Source organism: Filicampus tigris, chromosome 7, assembly GCF_054856515.1.
Source record: "Filicampus tigris isolate MCC_2025a chromosome 7, RoL_Ftig_1.0, whole genome shotgun sequence".
In the NCBI taxonomy this organism is placed as follows: Eukaryota; Metazoa; Chordata; class Actinopteri; order Syngnathiformes; family Syngnathidae; genus Filicampus; species Filicampus tigris.
This window is the reverse complement of record NC_141223.1, coordinates 7,538,786-7,555,563: the sequence shown is the minus strand read 5'-3', so window position 1 is coordinate 7,555,563 and position 16,778 is coordinate 7,538,786. Positions and strand designations below refer to the sequence as shown.

General features: G+C 40.2%; 1 protein-coding gene across 2 annotated transcripts in view; it reads right to left on the bottom strand.

The window, feature by feature from the left end:
* hip1 (huntingtin interacting protein 1) overlaps positions 1–16,778 on the bottom strand; it is a 43,030-nt gene that overhangs the window by 22,039 nt on the left and 4,213 nt on the right. The window contains exons 1-4 of one of the 2 annotated variants that reach the window (XM_086035633.1): positions 9,407–9,853; positions 2,192–2,255; positions 386–528; positions 158–214 (exon numbers count right to left, since the gene is read on the bottom strand). In XM_086035633.1, coding sequence (XP_085891759.1) covers positions 158–214; positions 386–528; positions 2,192–2,255; positions 9,407–9,424 — 282 coding nt within the window. In that variant the 5' untranslated portion in view covers positions 9,425–9,853. Of the gene's footprint in view, positions 1–157; positions 215–385; positions 529–2,191; positions 2,256–9,406; positions 9,854–16,778 lie in introns of those variants that run through there. The other variant, XM_086035632.1, reaches the window with a different exon arrangement.

Here is a 16,778-nt window from a genome sequence, read left to right as displayed (position 1 = left end):
GGTTGACTTCCCCTTGAAAGAAGGGGACCATTCAAGATGAAAACATCATTTTTACATAACGCCACATATTCTCTGATTATATTGCAATCATCATTTCACAAAGTCAGCAGGAGCTGCATACTGTGACGGGAACAGACAGTCATTTGTGCTTCCTTACCCACATCCTGCTCATATCCGTCAAATCAGCCTTATTCCTCATCGAGTCCTTTATCACCTGGAACAGTGGCAACAGCCACAGAGGAAATTAGGGAAGAAAAAAAACAAAGTCAGAGGTAACACAAATAAAAAGGGTGATTACATATAAGTGGAGAGGAAATTGTGGGTATCAATAGTTAAATTTATAGTGGAAAATGTAGAGGTGGAAAATGATGCTGTCTTTACGTACGTTTGGATGTCCGTCACGAAGTAGTTTGTGGAAGACGTGGCAGAACTTCCAGCAAAGGACTGCATTGCTGGAGAGAGGAAGCCGGTTGACCGCTGCCCAGAAAGTGTGGGCACCTTTCTCATGATGAGTTCCCAAAATGCAGGGTGACACAGTCAAGGACCAACATCTTAAAGTGCAGAATCATTTCTCGGAACCTCTGATTTCTAAACAGGGTGTCGTGGCAACCTGGTGTGCCATGAGACACCATCTGGGGTGTTACGGGAAATTATCAGGTGGTGGGCGTTTTACTCAATTTTTCTGGTCCGTCATTTGTCATCTGTCAGCGGCCAGGGTACCCATCTGTCATTCGCCAGTCCGTAATTTTTCATGACGAGCTGAATTGTAATCGTCAGTCTGACGGAATGCCCACCGCTGAAATTATCCAATATCGTGTCTGACAATTATTGAGTAATCACACTCTCAGATACTGCACGTAGAACTTCCGTTCATCTATTTGTCTATAATTCATAGTGACAGGAAGAACAATTGTATGCTCTTCCATTAGACAGCAGAAGGTACAATAAAATGGCTTTGTATGATATGTCCGTATTGTGTTCAAACAAACAGGCCCAGATTTCACTCTGTGTAAATTATTACATTTGTGAGTACATTGAGCCGAGATAATCACCATTTCAATATTGATTTTTGAGACATTTTTGTTTCGTGGTGTGTAGTGATATTTAGCTGACGTAAAATAATTCACTCATCTACTCACAAATCTAACAGCGGCGATATTAGATTTGTCAGCGGGAGATGATAGATGATATGACGGCGCCATGCCTACAGCGACTGCTTTGTCTCATGATGGATTAGCCAAACTAGGACTAAACAAGGCATCAAAACCGATGGATCCCCTAACAATATCTTAGCGGAACAACGCTTTACCTATCCACGACGGGCAGTTCAAGTCGTCACTGCTGGATCAGTGAATGATGAAGTGCTAACCATTGTAGCATTAACCGCTACGTCGATCGGATGCCGTGGTCTCCTAAGCGGCAGAGTTTCCCCGTCAGCACAGGCCACCCCAGGGAGTCAAATGTTGATTGTTTTACAGACTGCACTGATGAAGTAATTGTTCATCATCAGAATTGTTGGCATCAAAGTATAGTTATTGTACATTGTACATGTACATACCATGCTTAGCTGTAGGTTGTTTACTGTACTGCACTTTCAACATACAGCAATTTTTCAAAGTTTTTGAAATGCTAATAAGTGTTTTGAGATCATAGTTTGTGGTATTTTTAAGGGTTTCAAATATCAATGTGGGCAATTCTAATCACTTAAAGGGCGCGTCAATTATTCACAGGAATTCTGGCATGGTTTCTATCCCCTGAAAACTGTAGCGGTGCACTGTATTTGACCAATGTTGACTTTGTTCTCTGTTATTTATTTGGGACACAACACAAAGTTTAATAAAACACAAAGTAGTTCCTGGCCACAATCCAAGAACTTTCAATATGTTCCTCTGTCCACCCAAACAGAAAATAATATTATCATCCAGTTCACTAACTTCAATCTTAAGCAGCTCTATTATAATGTAATTGAAATACAGAACTGCACTGACTGCCTCGCTCCCCTCTGCGTCTCGCTTAGTATTTTGTATCCCCCAGGATTAAATTAGCTTCAGCATAGATGAGGCTACCCTCGGTTTGTTGTTTTGATCTTGCACTAACATAACCTCATCTGGCAAACACTAATGTCACATGGGAATCACAATTTCACACACAAAAACACACACTTATGCTTGCGCACAAAATATGAGGATATTCCTGGCATGCTTCTCTTTGACAGCAACCTCCTGTGTGTTGATGGCCTTGTTGATGCTGACGGCCTGTGAGGAAGAGGAAAGGAAAGGAAAAAAAAAAAAAAATCAGCCAAAACATACATTTGCCCAAACTTTCAAGTGTTGCATTTCACAGCTTGGCACACTTGTATCTTTCACAAAAGTGCTTTGCCCTTTTTAAGCGAGCCAGTGAATTTGAGAGTCAGTTTGAGTGAAGGTGATTGACCTATTTTCTGTCGAGTTGGTATTCAAGGCAGCAGCTGAGAGGCCCAGCTGAGCTCTTTTCTGCATTCGATGATTGTGGTAGGTTGGCAGCAAACAGTTTAAGCGTATGAGATAGTTTACCTCACTCAATTGTAGAGTACAGTCACTGTCTAAAATACGATATCAACTCCAATACCTGAAGGGGCAGCTTATCAACATTACCGGAAATTCTGTTGATATGTATCCTTCTATCCAAGTTCATTTTCTCCAGTAAGAAAATCTTTGAGGGTAAGTTATTAAAGAGGGAGGTCTGGTACTGGTGTATTGCATTGCAAATGGGAAAGAAAATTAATCACACATACCGATGTGATGGATAAACAAGTATTTAAAGACCATGAGAAATGTCAAGTTGAGGAAATAAATCACAAATGGCATTCCGTCGATTTACATTTAGCTGTTGTATGACGGCCGAGGTCAAGAGAGCACATGGGAGGCCTGTTTCATAACCTCGCTTCCCACAGATGTCCAGAGTCCGCTTGTGCCAGTATGCAAGCAGTCGGGAGAGGAAGCAAAGCACAATGGGGAGGAGCAAGCCCAATATCATCAGCTTGTACACAAATACCTTCCGTTTACATTTGAGCTTTCGTGTGTTTTGCAAGTGTTGCAATTCAAAATGCATTTTCACCCCAATTTAAAATCTCTGAGTATCCCACTGCAACTGATTCCCACAAGAGGATGACCCAGTTAGTCCACAGTGACACTTTGTACTTTGGGTTGAAAGAGAGAGGCAGCTGCCCAGGACTGCTTGAATTGGCTGAGGGGGCTGACTGGCATCAATAGTCAATTAGCTCCTCACATTGAAACCGACGGTCTGACTGAAAAATCCAAGTGAAGAGGGAAAAAAAACAAAACAAAAAAACAGTCAGAGGTGAGTTGTTACGTTAAGATTTACCCCGCTTAGCTAGTCCATCTACTTTCTTTTTCAATTTTTCCAGCACGCCTTCATTTTTTTCCTTACACATAAAAAAAAGTTAAAAAGTAACTCAAGAATTGCATAAATGATATACCAATGACTTTCGAAGTGACCGTCACATATTTTACATTTGATTCACTCCACAGTTGTAAAACCAACTGTTTAAGCAATGCTAACTTGGTCCTGGTAGGCCTGATTACGCATAAAAAAGCAGGGCATTGATATGCTGATGGTAGGCTAGCTGTGCTGGGAGGAAGCATCTACTGCCTACTTAATGAAACAACTCAGTTGTCGTCTTTTTATATGAACGCCACATTATATTTTGTATAATTGTGAAAAGGATGTAAGGCATGAAAAACAACGGAGTTTGTGTGCTGTGGATTTCTAAATTAGGTGATTGGTCTCGCACTGTGTTATGACATCATTGACCAATAATCCATCTATTTCCAGCGCATCCTTCATGGAGACACTACTGGGATCAAGACCTCATCCCCGCTGACAAGAATCTCTTTAGATGTCTGACATTATGAGCATGGAGATATTCATTTACGTTTAGACAACTTAGAGAACTAGTTGAATACTGTAGGCAGGCCCCAAGTGAGTAATCTTCACATTCTGGCAATTTCCTGCTGCTATGCTGAACATGCTGCTCGGGGCCACTACTCCAACTCGCTTATTAGTTTCCTCCGGCCCGTGTATTTGTTTTAAAATCAGCAAATGGGCGTCCACGACACTTGGATACAAGTATCACCTTGTTATACAAATGTACTAATAACACACACAGGCAGGCCAATCTATAATATGCAGTATATTACTCACTGCACTACCTTTGTTACTCAAGGGTGACGCCAAGTCAAAATAATTTAACACCAAAAGTAGCAATAATTCACAAGTGATACTTGCAACAGCAACAAAGCATAATGGGAAAGCCTCCTCCGATTACAGTTGCTGTGTCGCGAACATAAAGTTAGTGTCAGTCCGCTAAGTAGTGCACCGGAAGTGGTGTGAATAGGTTTCAAAATTAGAGCACGAACAGGAAGTGACGTGTTAGCTGCCTTAATGTCACCAATTGATAAATCTGCCCTTTAAGCGTAAAATCGCTTATCCCATGTTATGTACACTTACCTATTGGTCCCTCTTTGGCCTTTTGCTCATTTTAATAAACACTGATGGTATCTTCATTAAAATGTTGTGAACTAAAGTGGGCAGGTCTTAGCCCTGACACTCCAGGGTTGAAATTGAGTCCCACTCCGGCCCTGACTAGGTGTGGTAGTCTGACGGATTTGGAAAGTTGTCCTCCAGGTAATGTCTGGATATGTGGATAGATAAGTTCAGTTAATGTGTTTAAAAGTGCGTTCTTTCTCTCCAAGTGACTCATTCTATTGCGCAATTGTGACTACCAATGGAAACCATGGGAAATTCATGCCCTCCAGTTAGTACTGATGATTGTGGAAAAACAATAGCTCACTTGAATATTTTAAGTCGATGCTGAATCCCAAAAAGCGCTATTTAGAGTTTAACGACAGTGGCAAATTGAATTAAATGAAAAGGAAAAATTGGAAATTCAAGGTCAAGACACTTGTGATTAAGGAAGTCTGCAACTGGTTTGCGACCGGAGCTGGGTGTAACCCGCCTCTTACTCAAAGTCAGCTGGGTTAGGCTCCAGGTCACCCGTGACTCAAATGAGGATAAGCGATATAGAAAATGGATGGAAATAAATGGATGATTATGGAACTAAATCCCTTCATCGTGGCAGGATACATTAAAACACAAATAAAATCCCAGGTGATGTAATTTTGATGGATTCCACTGGTTTCGACAACTTTCTAAGTCCAAGTTTGGCAAAACTATTGTGAGCCAAAGCCAACATGGGCACTCCCGTGTACAATAGCTATACTCGCTGACCAGGGCTGAGCATCGCCTAACCGCCACAGAGTTCCCGTCTGCATATTTAAACGACCCACGTGGTCCCAGTCGGTCCGAGTCAGCCAAAAACAGCGTTGAGAACGGACTTAACCTGTACCACATCACACGCAGGTGCCGCACTCCTGACACACGACCGAGTAAGGAAAAAATTAAAAATGTAACAGTGTTGTGTAAATGTTGATGTTCAAGAAAAAATATCTAAGCTAAGGTGAACTTAAGATGTATCCATCTTCAACGAATGACACCATTTCTCACTTTTTCCAATCAGCTGTTTTAGGTCTCGCAACAAACAAACGGTGGTTTAAAAGGTTTACAAGTGCTCTGTCATGCTTCCTGTGTTGGCACACCCAACACTGCCCATTTCCTGGCCAGCTTCTGCTGAAAAATACATTGCTCCACTTCTCAAGCTAAAAACCGTGTTAAATCCCCCTAGACAGTGGCAGGATCACCAGAGTGCAACACCATTCCTTCTATCACTCTCACATTGCTGGCAGATGCTTCAGGTGGGTTTATGTTAAGCTGGTGCAAAAACTATAAACATCATTACACGTATCATACCAAATGGTGAACAGGCTTGCAAAATGGTACTAAGATTTGTTTCATAAAACATTATATTGCTTACAGAATATGAACATGGCCATTAGTTTAAAAATGCCCTCAGTTAAACGACATGAATAAATCTGAGTCCCCTTTATGCTAGCACCAAATTGGACCACAGCTAAATTTGGCCGGTTGTCTTAAAATTAAAGTCATTCTTTTTCAAACATAACACACCCATCTTCCTGTTACAACATGCATGGCCATTCCGAACATGAAAACCTCACAGAACGTGTCTCTGTAACACACACACCATCAACAACAACTAATGGCACTTTTAATGAAAGAAAAAACAAAACATAAACTGAACAGAAAAATCAATGTGGGGCTAGGGTGCATTTCCAAATGCAACTCCATTCCATTCCATTTAAAAGTCATTCCTCTCAACAAGAGTGTTGCTTGTGTAAGGACCATATTACTTGTTGCATCCGACACAAACATCCGTTCTCCTAGAACGTCACTCCACACCTCTTGGAAGGCTGGCACTGAGGAGAGGAAGGTAGTGGAAAACCATCAGCTTTGGAGTACTGAATGGATCTCACAGAGGTCATTACGAACAGGAAAGCCTGCAACACCATTCAACAAAACTAACATCGCCACTTCGGGAACATTCCATGTTGATTGAGACCTAATCACAAGGTAATTTTAGCCTGGCTAAAGTATGAAGTCTGAAGGGAGTTACCAACTGAGAGCACTGTAAATAATGTAATCCATTTAAAAGTCTTTTGGTACGGTGGACCACTAATATCACATTTAAAGTAGCTCAAATGTTGGGAACAGAAGTGGAAGACAAGCAGCAGGTAGTTAAAGATAGATAAACGTGCAGACGGCCGGACTCCCAGCATAATTAAACTCTTAGACCTACACCCCTGTGGCATGTTTATGAGCCCCTCCTAATGGGATGTCTTTCTGCAGCCTGGGGTGACGCCTCGGCTCTAAAGCTCAAATTCTGGGAGGACTGCTGATGTCATGCGGACACATCATCAAAAGGAACATCTGTGCAGCTCAATGAAGCTGCTCAGGCCACTTTGTCAATGAACCCCACCACCAATCATGTGCAGCCATCCATCACAGACTCCCTGTGTGGGTGTGTCTTCCCGCAGGAAATGATTGGAATTGTGTTGTGACCAACTACCACCCAACAAGTGTAAAAGACATCATGTAACATTGATAAAGCCTGGAATGAATTAGCTCTTCTGTGAATACACTATTTCGGAAAACTGATGCGTGGATTCACCAGCTGAGTTTGTTTAGTTAGAAAACTCCCAAAAGCCCATGGCACTTCACAACATCAACAGCATTTATCACTTAGATTTTTTCCATATTTGCTACATGACAATGCTAAACGAATAAACATGACATGAACTGATTAATTCCCGGTTTTGTGTGGGAGTGCTTATTGTGTTCGCTCTTCTATTATTCTCTCTTGAGACACTTATATAATAAACCTGGTAATTGCTGTTCACAGCTGGTGTACCGTGCACCTAAGACCTCTTGCACATTAGCTTAGCGATCTCTATTCTTGCTCAGTGTGTCACATGCTACTGCTCGTCCAGCTTTAGCAATCACGATGCTTATTAAAAGTCCAGCTGATTGGCCATCACGGAGGCAAGGAATAGTTACTTAGAGGAGAGGAGCCGCACTGCACGAGGATAATGTTTAGCCGCGCCAGTAAGCAAGCACAGAGATGTGCCTTGTTATTGAGCAAGTTAGCTCAGTACCTAGCGTTCTCCCTTGCGAGTCGCCGGCAAAACAAGGAGGATGTGTGATGTCACATCGACAAGGTTTTTTTTTTTAACCAACTTGGAGCTAATTGGTTTGCGTTAGATGCCATGAAGAGCATGCCACTTCTGATTGGATTCGGGACCCCTGCAAGGAAAAAAAAAAAGTAAAAAGATAAACAGCTTTGGGCGATCACATTGGAATTGCTATTTCGATCAAAAAACGATAAATCATCCAGCCCTAACTAGGGCTCACAAATCTCTTTGAAACTAAGAGCAACTTTTTGGGCACTGATTAATATGGAGGGCTACCAGTTTGATACACCTCTATAATACCAAATGTTGTGTTCTGTGGTCTATGTGAAGGCACTGTTCATTCACTGTAAATGATTTCTCACACGAATTATGAACAATGAACAAATCACAATGTCCATCACTGGTGAGCTATTTTTAGAATATGAGATACTCAGGTGGTCCTTGGGCGCTACCTGGTTCCCACGGGCACCATGTTGGTTACCCTGACGGCAAACCCACCACTAATAACATTATAATGGGAACTGTGAAAAACATCTTGCAGCGACATCATCTTTGTTGGACTTGGTTTTCATTCCACGCCATCTCTAGACAAGCTCAACAACCAAAACAAAGATAATAACAAGGAACAACCTTGAGAATTGCATTATTGTGACTAAACTCCTTAACAACATGAAATGCAATCACAACAGATGTGTGCTCCTCACTTCATGTCACTAAAGTTTTAGATGACAAAATGTGATTTCTTGTTCTTTGTTGACAAATAAGCACCACGGTAAATTGTATTTTATATCTACTCATACAAATTAGCAATACCCCTCTTTGACTAGAATAAAGAAGGTGTGTTCTAGGTGTACGTTCACCTCCCATCCTCCCCCACTCCTACAAGAGCACATCCCATCCATGCTTCCAATGAAAGGCTCGTCTTGTTTAATACATGCACCTGCTCAGGGTGCATTCAGCACACAGCCCGCTTGTCTCCATCGCATTATTTACTGCCACAAGTAATGCAAGTTAGGCTCTTTTTGAGACCCCTACTGGACCACATTTTTGAACAAAACTACACTGTTTTGCACATAGTACCTCCCTTGCTTTATTTTCTATAAGCCTACAGTTCTTAGTTTTACATTGTAAACAAAAAAAATGGTATTTTGAAACGCTGTAGGCTGCCATTTCTGCTGTGCGTACTTCAGTAAAATGATTTAATACTTCTGTTTGTATTATAGCACAATATTTACAGCAACATAGACACAAATATTGCTTCTACATTAGCCTTCAAGCAAGTTCTAACTTGTTGGAACCTAAGGTGTTGGTTTTTGCTGCACTATTCTGTCAGTCCATTACTGTCGTTTTGTGACAGGGTCTTTCCTCACACCAGAAGATGGACAAGTGCATTTTATTCTTCTTCGACCCAGACACAGCTCAAGTAGCAAAACCTCATGTTTATAATTACAACACAGGGTGCTGTGCCGCTGTTTGGCTCATGATAGCAATGATCGATGCTTCTTGAATTTAACTGAAGAAGTGGATCCCTTTCTATGAAACGCGTCCCCATGCCTTCCCCCTCCCCACAATCACATTACAAAACTTCTCATTGGCACATCTAGCCAGATGAAGACAACAAGCCCCTACTTGTGAGAATACCTTCTACGACTTCTTTCACACCGGCCCACCACCCCCTAAAACAACGCCGTTCTATAGCAAGCTCTAATGTCATGAAAATACATCTACCCTTGAGCACTTACAATTTTACTGAGATCCATGGTCCTTTCCCTCCCTACAGCGGTGGGCCGAAGATCCGCTGGCTTGATCCAAACGCGAGGAGCGGGGAGGCAACAAATGTGTTTGCGAGAGGCAGGGGGGAGGTGGAGGAGCGCGACGTTAGCTCAACATGTGTCCAGATTTGGTATTAAAATGCTTCCCGGTCCCCACTTCCTTCCTTTCTTTCTTCCTTCGGCGTCCCTGCTGTCGCTCTCTCTCTCTCCGCGAGCTCCACGCAACATGCGACCGCAGGGAAACTGAAGTGTCTGGGACTCGAGCAGCGAGGACGACCGCACATTTTACATCCCGCCCGCCAACATGTCTCTCACAGTTTGAGGCGAGACTCTGCTAGCTTTATTTTTGCAAATAGCCCGCTTCTATTTGAGACAATAGCGGCACGGGAGGCTGCAGCGTAGGATGGGATCAAACCCGGAGGTTCTCAAACTGGGCTCCAGGCCCCACTAGGGGTCCTGCAAAGATAGGGGGTGGGGTGTAGTGGGGGGTACTTTTTTTTTTTTTTCGCTTTTCAAAACAAGCTTCCGGAGACAGAATGATCCGCCTTCTTCTGCTTACCTGTAGACTGGAAACGGTCACTGAAAGATATCCAGCATCTCTTAATTAATCCTCACAAAAATGTGATCTCAAGAATGAAAGAAAAAAAAGGCTGCTGAGTATTTAATATGATTTCTTCGTCTGTAAACATGTAGGAATGCTTTACAAGGCAACCAAAAAGTATGTAGTCTGTAACAGTAATGTTAGCAGGTATGTCATTTCTGTCGGGCTGTTGGATTGTTGTTTGTGTAGAGGAGAAAGCTTCAGGAACAAAAACTCAATTCATACTGTAGCATTAGAGCAACTCTAGGTAACTGATGCCCCCATCTGGATTCTCTGAGATCCTCAACCTTGAAAAAGTGGCATGGTAAAATCCTTTTTCAGGGCAAATTAAGTGCATAGTTTCTGTTTGGCCCGACTGGTTTTGATTTGGGTTCATTTAATTTAAACCAACAGTCAAATCTAACGGATGAACACAATTTCAAACTCCATTTTGTCCTGGCTAACTCACAAAAATCCGGAATTTTCACATAATGATTGTTTTAAAGAGGAAGTCAACCCCCCCCAAAATTCTTTACAATAATATGTTTTATGTGCCTCCACTAGTCTAAACATGGCATTCTGTTTAATATTGTGTTTGTGGATTAAGAGTTAAGCAGCAAAATCCACCCATTTTTAGCCATCTCAGGGGGCGGCCATTTTGTCACTTCTGTCAACTGAAATTGACATCACAGTAGCTCAGGGCCCAAGTAACGACCATTCACGGCTCACCTGTTTTTCTGAAGCCGAGTCATGATTAGCTGTTAACTGAGCCCTGAGAAATTGTGACGCCATTTTCAGTCAACAGCAAGTGGCAAACTGGCCACCCCCTGAGATAGATAAAGACAGATGGATTTTACTGCTTAACTTATATTCCACAAACGCAATATTAATCAGAATTCCGTGTTTAGACTAGTGGGGCTGCATAGAACAAATTGTTGTCAAGAACATTTTTTCCCCATTATTCCCCTTTAAATAATGATGAAACTTTGATTCCATTTTCAGATTTGCTCATTGGCAAGCTTTCACATACAGTTAAAGAACGGTACATACACGCACCATGGAAGTCCATCACAAATTCACTGACTGTGGAAGTTGCTCGTTCTAAATACATTTTTACAAGCCATCAGATGATCCATAGCATGTGATGCGCAGTACAGTATATCTCTAGGCCACACAACATCGACACACTGGCTCAAGACAATGCAGCTTCTTTTCCACAGTCTCTCCTCACTTCCTGGTACGAAGAGGGGCCTTCACTCAGCTACTGTACACTGACCATTTTCGACATATAAAGTACATAATATGCAGAGCCCGCGTGAGGATAAGCGGTATAGATAATGGATGGATGGAATATGCAGAGCCTCAAAAGAGATCAATCTAGCCATTATTAAAGGATTAACATTGTACGTGGTTTTTTTTTTCCCCGAAACACAAAGACACAAGTAAACAACTGAAATAAAGTGGATGCACACGTGTGCACATTGATCTTAAATGGCAGTTAGCATACATCTACTCTGATTAACCTCCCAAAATGTCATATGTTCTAGTAGGCTTTTTCTTCCACTTTTGTTTTTGCTTTCTTTTTATTTATAGAAGCCAGAGGGTTTGTGCCAACACTGATTGGTATTTCAAATTGTTCATCATTATTCCCTCCACATTAACCAAGAACCCATCCCTATAGAAAACCAGCCCCAAATCCATCATCATGCATCACAGTAGGTATGGTGTTCTTTTGGACTTTTGGAATGAGGGTCAAAAAGTTTCCTGTTTAAATCGCCGATGGGTAAAGGTACGTGGAGGAGTCCGAAAGTTGTGTGCCGACATTGCTACATGAGATCGGCGGCTATGTTGCACATAGCACGTTTAACACACACGGCATCATCCGACTGTGAATGTTTCTTAGACGAGGGAGCAAAAACGTCAAACTTAAAGAGCGAGATTTATCATATTGTAGCGCCTTCCTGGAACACGCCGTTAGACGTAGTTTAAATATCACGTTTTTATGGATCCAATCGCGCTCTTCTTTCTACGCTGCTCCACTTGCTTGCCGTACGATGCATTCATGAACCTCGGAAACATCACAACTCAGCAACACACAAATCCGACCACAACACAGATATGTAACCCAATTCGTTACAATATGCTGTTGAACATTCAAAGACTTCAATGCCTGAAAAGTGTATACAATTTCATAAAGACTTTTTAATTTTTTCTTTATTTTAAGAGTTTTAATATAGTTAACAATAGTTGTAACTGTTATTGTATGTTTTTTTTTTCATCACAAAAAGTGTATATATGTAATGTAATGACAACTTGTCTTTAACTTGAATACTTAGATGTGTCATAGGCATAGGGTGTTGATGCTGAGTATTTAAAGATTTCAGTGTCTTAATAATTTACAAAATTAAGAGATCTTTATTGTTAGTGTATTTTTTATTCTGGTGTAATTCTTTAGAATATCACCCGAATGGTTCGCTATTATTTATTTTTTCAAAAAAAATTTACCATTTGCTTGTCATCTTTTCAAAATAAACATATTTAAAAAAAAAAAAAAGTTTTTTGTACCGGAAATATTCCAAACCAAAGTTTCCAAAAAACCGAACCGAAATGTGATTTAGCGTATCGTTACACCCCTAGTGTTTTTACAAAATGGAGCCAGGCTTGCATATTTTTCTTTGTAAGATCAGCTTCCATTTTCCCACCAAACTCATAGCATGAAGATGGAAATTGTTTTCACATGTACAAAACAGCGGATACATGCCAGAAATTCCTGCAGCTACTTCAATGTTGCTGTCTACCTTTTGGCAGCCTTCATGACCAATTTTTTTCTCATCTTTTCAGTTTTAGAGGGATGTGCCGTTCTTGTTAGGGTCAACGTTGTACTATATTTTCTCCACTTGATAATGATTCTCTTCACTGTATGTCACTTCCATGGTATATTTATTGCCTTGGAAATTATTTTGTAACCTTTTCCTGACTGATACCTTTGAACATTGAGATCCCTCTGATGCTGTGGGGGCTCTTCCCAGATCGTAACTTGTGCTGTAAGATGCGACCGTAAAACTAATAGAAAAAACAAACTAGAACATCTGAACTTTACTTAGCGTTAACCAGAGGCACATTTTAATTGCAGTAGGTGTGTGCTGGCTAGGCTTTACATGATTAGGATATTGCAGCCGATCACAATCAGTGAGTTGAGAATAAAAAAAATAAAAAGATAACCAATCACCGATCCGATCATAAGATGGACCAGTCTATGGGAAGTCAAGTAAAAACTCTAAATACAAAAATCTTGACAATGTGTTCTATGCGGCCCCACTCGTCTAAACATGAAATGTCTCCTTCCCTCCCTACGCAGCAGTAATAAAAATACTAGTAATGCAATATACAATATTATCAGAGAAAGCATTAAAGTTTTTTTTTAATAAATTGCTGAATTTATATTCCTTATATTTATTTATATTAGATGTTATAGACATACCAGGGGTGACAAATCTTTCTTCCAAGAGCCACATACAGAAAAAGCAAAAGGGCCACTTTGAAATCCAAATTTCACCTTTCATTTACAGTACCACACTAAAATCAATCCAATAGTGTCAGTAAACATCTGCTAAGTAAATATATCGTCGCTGTCCTGTGAAAAACACTTATGTCCAATTTTTGATTTTTTTTTATTTTCACATTAATGCGATGTCTTTAACGTGGAAACACCATTCATGTAAAAATAAGAAAATTGAAAAAAATTGAGATAAGTGTTTTTCCCGACAGCGACGGTATATACAGCTATCAGTATATAGCTAACAGCTATCAGTAAATAACCAAAATCTAAAGATTTTTTAAATTTTATTTTAGTGTCGCCGGCAGCCCTGTACCCCCACTATAACAGATCTGACTGCGCAGAGGAACCACAGAATCACACCTCCAAATTCTGAACAAAACAAAAGCATTGGCCTTGCATCTTTCCTAATGATGTGTCATTGGTTCAAAAAAAGGAAGTGAGGGACAAAAATGTACAACTTTTTCTCTTATTCTGCCTTAGCATCCAGTGTAGTGTTAGGTAAGTACAATGCAGGCAAATGACAATGTTGATTTTTGTCTATGCTGTGTGCATCTGAAACATGGATGATGGGCTGCAAATAGCCTCCAGACCATATCTTGGACACCACTGGTCTACACAAAGTGGAGTCAACTTCAACTGGATAGAATAACAGACGTTAGTGTAACTTTTGACCCCTGTTAAAACACTTGCCTAACAAGCACAAACAATCAGCAAGGCAAAGCCACTGTTTCTGTCACCAGGGACTCATCACTGCACTTTGTCGCACAAACTGACCTGCCACTGTCCAGCGCTTTTATTCTGTGTCCAGTCAGTGCAATGAGGCCACAATCACTGCCTGCCTTTTCTGCTGTCTCAGTACATTTAGGGCTTGCGCTTTCACGCTGGCGTTCTGCGTGTACATGGTTATCCATCTGTAACATTATTGGATTTTGATTTACAGCATGGAAGCTCAAAGAGAAGTACAGTCAAGACATTCACTAAAAAATGTATAGAAATGTTCTTTCTCGGCACATAAGTTCAGTGTGCAGGTATACAGTATGTAAAGTCAGCTTCGGATTCATGGCACGTGCGCACGATCAATTTTCTCCTCACCACCATGCGTATGTTAGTGATTCGGAATTCATTCTAATTGATGATTCATGATCCCATGATTTGAAATCTGCAGAAAACTGCATAATAAACGTGTACTTGACAGAAAGAATAAAGTTTTCAAGAGTAAAATGTTCAACGTGCAGAGATGAATGGTCATGAGAGTAAGATGGCTGTTTTGAGTAGTGGAATAAATACTATGTTTTTCAAATCAGTGAATAATTGTTTTTATTAACTCATTCACTGCCAGACATTTCCAGAATCTCTTTTACCATAACGTTTGAAAAAAAAAAAAGAAAAATGTATAAATAGGTTCCTGGGATTGGATGGATGGACTGTGAAAAGACAAGTAAATTCGTCAATGGCAGTGAATGAGTTAATCATGTTTTCAATATCAATCAAAAATAATTGTAATTCTTTCCCCCGCCCCCATAATCGCCCAGCCCTAGATGGTAGTCTAATTTTAAGGCTTTTATTTTGCCACACACAATATGATGTCAGTCAGCGGTTCACACTGCATACCCCAGCGGCGGAACTCATGCCCCAGAAGCCTTTCACAAGCTTTAATTATGGTTCATGTATCCAAAGATTACTACCTACACTAGTTCCCAAATAAAAAATAGCTCTTGGAGCTGTCTTAAAATCTAGGAGTCACTTGACATCCCCAATAAAAACAACAAACAACAAACATAAAGCAGTAACAACACGTGCCTATGTCTATACTTACAAATTCACAGACACGATAGAGCAGTATTTTTCAAACTTTTTTGAGTCAAAGCACATTTCTTTCATTGAAAAAATCCCGCGGCACACCATCAGCTGAAAATGTGGAAAAAAAAGCTTATTTTAACAATATAAGTATTATATTGTTTATATAAGCATTTTTTAACATTGAAGAATGACGTTAGACTACAACGTCTTGAATAGGAATTAAATAAACACAAAGAAATAAGTATTTTATAATGTTTCATATTGATACTTACTCAGTGTGAAACGATAAACATGCGTCACTAATTCGCTTGTCTCTAAACAAAGACAATTAGCTACTTGCTGCTGCCACCTACGGGTATGGAAGAGTACTACAATGTAGTAACTACATGATTACGTGCCAGGCGCTAGACCGCACAGGCACACAAATGAGATAATTTCCCACGGCACACCTGACAACATCTCACGCACAGTGTTTGAAAAACACTGCAATAGAGAACCCACACAGAACACAAATAGATGTCTGAGAAAAAAACATGTTTCCGGGTAACATCACAACATAATTAAAAAGTCAGCTGCCATAATGAGGCTGAACTGGTCATTAAAATCAAGCACTGTGTGCTATCTTGCCACCCTCGTCCATTCTTATCTCCCATGTGGACACTGTGACAGAGATAATTTAGAGCACTCCCTGCTATAGTGTAACCTGCTTAGCAGAGTAACAGGCAAGTTGCTCCGGAATTGCAAAATGACACGTCGTCATAGGCAAACCTGTAGCCTGAGGCTACAAGTTCATAAAATGTATTACTGTACATTTATTAAAAGGTTATATACTTAAAAAAACTAAACTAAACTAAACATTTTGCTCCATGCCTCAAGCAAGTTTGAGTAGTTTTATCTTGAGAAATAAATCAAGTCAGTTAAGATAATTAATGCAACTCAATATATCGTAAGTAAACCTGCAGTAGCTGGTCTCTGTCAGAGAAGATAAACAATAACTTTGGCCAATTAATCTAAACTGTGTGACAAAACGCGCATTGATATCATAAGTCTTAATGTTAACCAGTGGTGGGCGATATAGCAAAAATATCATATCACGATTTTAAAAAAATAAAATCACGATCATGATTTATCATGATTCTTTTTTTACATCGTTTTTTTGGGGCTAATTTGCACATTTTTGACTATTTTCCTCATGTTAAAAATATAAAACATATTTAAAATGTATATAAAACTCTAAAAGAAAAAATGACATTTTAAGCTTTCTGAACAGGTTTTAATTTGAATAGTGACCATTTTTATCAAAATGTGCAGTGAATGTAAACATAAAAGGTAACATAACGTAAACATAAAAACACAGCTCGTAACGCGGGTCTTGTACTTTGAAGAGTCTTTTTTAAAACCCC